The following is a 5,299-nucleotide window of genomic DNA, read 5'->3' as shown; positions in this document are numbered from 1 at the left end:
AATACTCATCTCCCACAACTGACCCTTCTTGACCCCTCATTGTGTAGACACTCACTGGGTAGTCCCCAGGGGGGCCCCAGTTCCCGGCGGGGCCCCGGTGAGGTGGGGGTGGGGGAGGCTTTGGGGCAGGAGGCCCCGGCTCTGTCTCTGGAGGCCGAGAGGTCTCTGCCCAGGCCGTCTTGGGAGGGGGCGGTTCGCTGCCGGGGGAGTTGCCCTTTTTGCCATCTGCTTCAGGGGGCCGTTCCTCACCAGCAGCTGACTGGGACTCCTTGCTGTGAACAGACCAAAAGTGGAATTAAAATCAGCTATAAGCCAGCTCGTTTAAGAGTACATTACTGTGGGGATGAGCACTGGGTGTTATATGGAAACCAACTTGACAATAAACTATTTGTTTAAAAAAAATAAAGTAAGAGTGTATTACTGCAAAAAAAACTGAGCCCATGAACTCACTGGCCCTCAGCTCCCTCCTCATCGGAGTCTCGACCGTCTTCCTCATCGCTGAACTTGAGCTTTTCAGTGTAGTCAACCTCTTCATGGGCCCCTGAGGGGAAAAGTAAAAAGCAATAACCCAAGTGTTCTACTCTCCAATCTCAGATAACTTTCAAAGAAAGGAATCTGCAACTATGTAGCAGCATACACTAATGGAAACACCAACATCCCTCTGCGTGAAGTCAGCCACTGTGACTCTTGGCATTCCTACATCTCCCAGTTCTTTACCAGGACCTGGCTTTCCCCCATGTGTCTGCCCTACCCTTTGGGGTCTCCTTTCCTTCCACACAACCCATTTATTCAGAGGATTTTGCTTTTTGAGACCAAAACACTTCATCCTTCATATCCACTAACCTGCCCAACCATCATCATTCTCCTGGTCCAACTGGTCAAACTCTTTGAGGTTATCCTCTTTAAGAATCGAAGGCCGACCCACAGGCTCTACAAGGCGCATCGGCGGCCCTGAGCCCCGAGGGCCCGCCACACGTGGAAAACGGCTGTGCACAAAAAGACAAATGGAAGTGAGTGTAAAAGATGGCATGTTATAGAACTACATACAAAGGGAGCATGGGTGGCTAAGGTGGTTAAGCATCCAACTCTTGATTTCACTCAGCTCATGATCTCACGGTTTGTGAGTTTGAGCCCCACATCAGGTTCTGTGCTGACAGTATGGAACCTGCTTGGGTTTCTGTCTCCCTATTGGCCCCTTGCCCCCTCTCTCAAAATTAATAAACGTTAAAAAACAAACAAAAAACACCACGTAGAAGACTCTGGGCCTTGAAGATCATCTCCCTTCCTAGTAGGCTTCCCATCCCCAACCACAAACCCAGAGCTGGATTACTCACCTGGGTCCATCAGGAGTAGGGTATCGGTAAGGCCCCTGGGGTCCATAGGGCGGAGGGAACGGGAGATATGGGGGATACATCTGCAAAACGGCACAACAGCAGCTGCTTAGAGGACAAAGAACCAACCAACTCCCTAAACCTACTGTCCTCTCCTCTGTCACAGGCCCCTGCTTTCTCTCTGCCTTCTCCAAAAACTAAGTGCTAATTGCTAACTCTTCAAACACAACCACTCCAAAACTAGATGTGCAAACTCACAAAGGGCGGCATCATTCCGCGGTAGGGAGGGAACTGGGGTGGGCCCGAAGGCTGTAGCGACCCCCGGGGATCATGGCTGTGATGAAGTTTGGAGTCTGGGCCCTCCAGCTCATCAGGGCCACGCCCACCTCCATCCCTCCAAGTTGTAGAATCTGTGTTTTGGAAAAGGCAAAGAAGAGATATAGGTTTAAAATGATGGGGAAGGTAAATAAACAAACATTTAGCTCTGAGATAGAAGAAGGTGGTGTTCTGGGCAAAAAATAACCAACCACTCACCTACCCACTCAACTCACAAATGGCAACCACTCACTTTGGGGGCGGAGGCTTGGTCCGGGCCCAGACGACTGTTCGGCAGACTCCCTTTCCTTGGCAGCCTTGTCCTGGTCGCCAGCCGCCTGCAGGGTCGGAAATTCCTCTCGAGAGAATCGTGACAGTAGGCTTGATGCCCTTCCACCTGTTGGGTTGGGATGCAGAGTAGCAGACAGAAGTACATTTACTGAAAATGTACCAAGAAAGTGGAAGGCTCTGATAGGTACCAGATCATCAAGTTTCTGTTTTAAAAGTCACTGCCTATGTACTGCATACTCATTCCCCAAGAAACAAGGTCAGTTCTGGAACACCACTTCACCCTCAAGAAAGAGACACAAATTTGCTTACGTGGCCCATGAAACTGAATATGGGGCCCAAAAGTTAGCCAGAGGACAGAGAAAGTACAGTGCTGCGCTTTGCTGAAAGTACAGTGCAGGGCTCCTACCTACCACAGTGCACAAAGCAAGGTCTCCAAACAGCCCTGCACTCACCATCTCCATGTGCTCCATGGGTGACGCTGGCTTGTGCCCAGGACTTTACCCCGCTTGGAACCGAAGGAGTGTTCTGGGGAAGCAGAAAAATAAATTGTGATGTGGGGGGTGGAGCTACAAACCATTCTTGTCTACAGTCCTTCAATAACATCCAGTTCTTCACATACCTCGGGGGCTGCTGGGGGTCGTTTCTGTTGGTTGGAGGCAGGCGTCTGTGAAGCCGGCAGTGGCTGCGATTCCGGCGGCTGAGCAGTTGAGGCATCGGAACTAAAAGGATGTTAAGACAAAAAGGTTATCCAGGATCTGAGATGCCCTCCCTCATTTCTCCAATTCATGGAGGATAAGTCAACCCAGGCCCATTTGTTACTGTTTACAAATATTTATATGACAAAATACTATAACCTAGTCACCCTGTGTAGGTGGTTTGTTGATGCCTTCTTGCCACCTGACAGAAAGCTAAATGTCATTCCTTAGTCCTCTAACAGGAGCCTAGGAATAGCCAAGAAAGGGGCTTCCCTCTGTCTCTGGATCTTATGTGGCTAGACTAGACCAAGCCCCAATTCATCCTGAAGTTTTAAGTTAAAATACTCATTGCTCTAGATCCCCTAGGCCTCTGTCTACCTCTTGGGGTCGGACTGGTCCTGTTTGCTTGCCCATCCTGTTCCGTCTTTCGGCACTAGTGAGACGTTGGGGTCATTGCCTTTGTTCTCGGCTTTCAGGCTTGGAAGGTTGGCTGGGGGTGGCATACGCCGGGCAATGGCAACTTTCCCGAGACTCTGCAGGCCATGGCGAGGGGCAACTGGAGAAAAGATGAGAGGGTGAAAATTGCCCCCCATGGGTGATCTGACAGCTTTCTCCCCTAAGCCCCATTTATACACTCTCAATGTCTTATTACCAAACTTCTTTTAGAAACAACTCCTTTCTTTGCCTTCAGCAATCTCTAGAATTCCACTGGAAAAACTAAGATGCATTACACTTGATGCTTCTCTGTTGGACGGCTGGTCTTGAGCCTGCAGGGAGCAAGCTGACCCCAGACTTCTCCAAATCCAGGTTTCTTTTCCTCCAATTCTTACGTGTCTAAAGACAGGGAACTACAGACACGCCTTTGTGGGAGGGTAAATGGTGTTCATTCAATGACCAATGTCCCCTGTGGGACCCAATATAAAACTGGAAAGTCTCTAGATGTTCCTCTAGTCTTTTGATATTTGCACTATAACCACTTCCCTGCAAAGAGCTTTAAAATGTATATCCCATTCACGACCAGCCTCTAGGAATTAGGAATATCTTTGCAGGACCCTCACCAGCGGGTTTCTGGATCTCTAAGGACTTGCCCTTATACGTATCAAACAGGTTGAGCGAGGAATACTTCTTTCCATCCTTCCCCTTGGCAGTCGGCCCCGAGCGATCGGACATTGCGCTGGAAGCTCATTGAGTACGTTGGGTCCTGCAGGCACCTCCCCCAAAACGTGCCGGAGCCTGTGGGCCAGACACCAAATGTTTCAGTCTCTGCTCCCTTTACTGACTCCAAAAGAAACCCAGATGCTCCTTTTTGTTCTCATTAGGGACCCAGATATGTTGCCCTCTGGTGTCTTGCCTCCAGCCTATTCAAAGTCCCTAGTCCCTTTAAGCAACTCCCACAGAGCCCAAATGCCATGGTGCCTCTTTCCCCCAGACACCTCTTGCCAAGGAAATCCAAATAAATCTAGTATCATCCTAGTAGTAAACACACTCTTCTTTTTGTGCCATGCTGTAAGGGGTAGCAGCTACTTCATTATCTCCCTTCATAATCTCTTCTCCCTCCACAGAAATCATTCCAGAGATGTACAATAAAACATGGCAAGTCCCAGCCTCAGACTAAACCAGAAAAAAGCATAAAGCTCCATCCTGCAAGGAGCATAACTTCAGAGCCCCCACTTTTTAGACACCGACTCCCTAACTGCGCCCCAGGTTCCTTTTCCAGAAACCTCACTCCCATCTGAGGTTTGCACGAAGGTATGCTGGGAGTTTAACGATTTTACGAGCTTGCTAAGCCAGACTAGGGGCTGGTGCCAGATAATTCCTCATGGAACAATTGGGGCTCTACATACTCCCAAGCTACAGAAGAACCCCAAGTATTTGGAACATTCAACCCCATCAGTTCCTACCCTTGCCCCCATCCCAGCTCCTGGGAAAAAAATCTTGTCTCCAGGTGATATTAACACTGCTGGGCTCTGGCTCACCCTATGTAGACGTGAGAAAAACATTACGGAGCTACCTCAAGCACAACTCTGTAATCATGGGGTCAAAACCAAAACCAACCTCATTTTCCTACTCTCAGTAAGAATGTCCATCAGCAGTCATTTCTTTCCCCAATATCCCTTCCTCCCCAAGCAGGCCAAACTCTGCATCATCAGTCGGTTCCTGAGTGACCAGGCATTCATTTATAGAAAGGAATGGCGTACAGGAAAGAGATGGAAGGTGGTGGGAAATCCAAGCAAACACAGGGTAAAAACTGGGTAAAATCAGGATGAAAACCGGGGAGAACTTTAAGACAGGTAAGATGAGGGAACGGGGATTGCTTTGTAGGTGTTTAGACTCCAATGTTTGAATATAAATATGTGAAAAAAAAGGAGACAGAATAGTGGAATAACACTAATAAAAATGGATCAACACGAAAGCAGGTGGAACATAATACACTTAAGCAGAAATGGTAAAGACATAGCGCGAAATAAAAGGTCAATGTCAAGACACCCAAGAAAAGAAGGGTTGAGGCACAGAGAGGAAAAGACATAGGGAAAAACTAAAAAGCAAAGAAAAGTGAGTAACGTAAAAAGCAAGGATGTAGGATAAAAACAGGGCTCCAGGGTGGGAGTGACTCGACGCGAACGGGGGTCAAGAATGGGGAACCCAAGCAGTAGCTGACGGTGGGTC

At 48.6% G+C, this 5,299-nt stretch overlaps 1 protein-coding gene and 1 non-coding gene across 2 annotated transcripts in view; both read right to left on the bottom strand.

Annotated features, from left to right (window-relative positions):
• The window catches only part of PRRC2A (proline rich coiled-coil 2A), a 13,005-nt gene extending 9,143 nt beyond the window's left edge, over positions 1-3,862 (bottom strand). The window contains exons 1-10 of the mRNA XM_077760893.1: positions 3,691-3,862; positions 3,011-3,188; positions 2,557-2,656; positions 2,390-2,462; positions 1,900-2,043; positions 1,590-1,741; positions 1,335-1,414; positions 844-986; positions 451-541; positions 56-272 (exon numbers count right to left, since the gene is read on the bottom strand). Of these exons, the coding sequence (XP_077617019.1) occupies positions 56-272; positions 451-541; positions 844-986; positions 1,335-1,414; positions 1,590-1,741; positions 1,900-2,043; positions 2,390-2,462; positions 2,557-2,656; positions 3,011-3,188; positions 3,691-3,802 (1,290 nt within the window). The 5' untranslated portion in view covers positions 3,803-3,862. The remainder of the gene's footprint in view (positions 1-55; positions 273-450; positions 542-843; positions 987-1,334; positions 1,415-1,589; positions 1,742-1,899; positions 2,044-2,389; positions 2,463-2,556; positions 2,657-3,010; positions 3,189-3,690) is intronic.
• LOC144229019 (small nucleolar RNA SNORA38) lies at positions 3,375-3,505 on the bottom strand. Its single transcript, XR_013334329.1, has one exon. It is a non-coding gene; the product is annotated as a small nucleolar RNA SNORA38 (small nucleolar RNA).
• Positions 3,863-5,299: the final 1,437 nt, after the last annotated feature.

The sequence above is a fragment of the Crocuta crocuta genome, unplaced genomic scaffold (assembly GCF_008692635.1).
Source record: "Crocuta crocuta isolate KB4526 unplaced genomic scaffold, BGI_CrCroc_1.0 scaffold762, whole genome shotgun sequence".
Lineage (NCBI taxonomy): Eukaryota > Metazoa > Chordata > Mammalia > Carnivora > Hyaenidae > Crocuta > Crocuta crocuta.
Note: the sequence above shows the minus strand (reverse complement) of the source record. Positions and strands in the feature narration are given on the sequence as shown.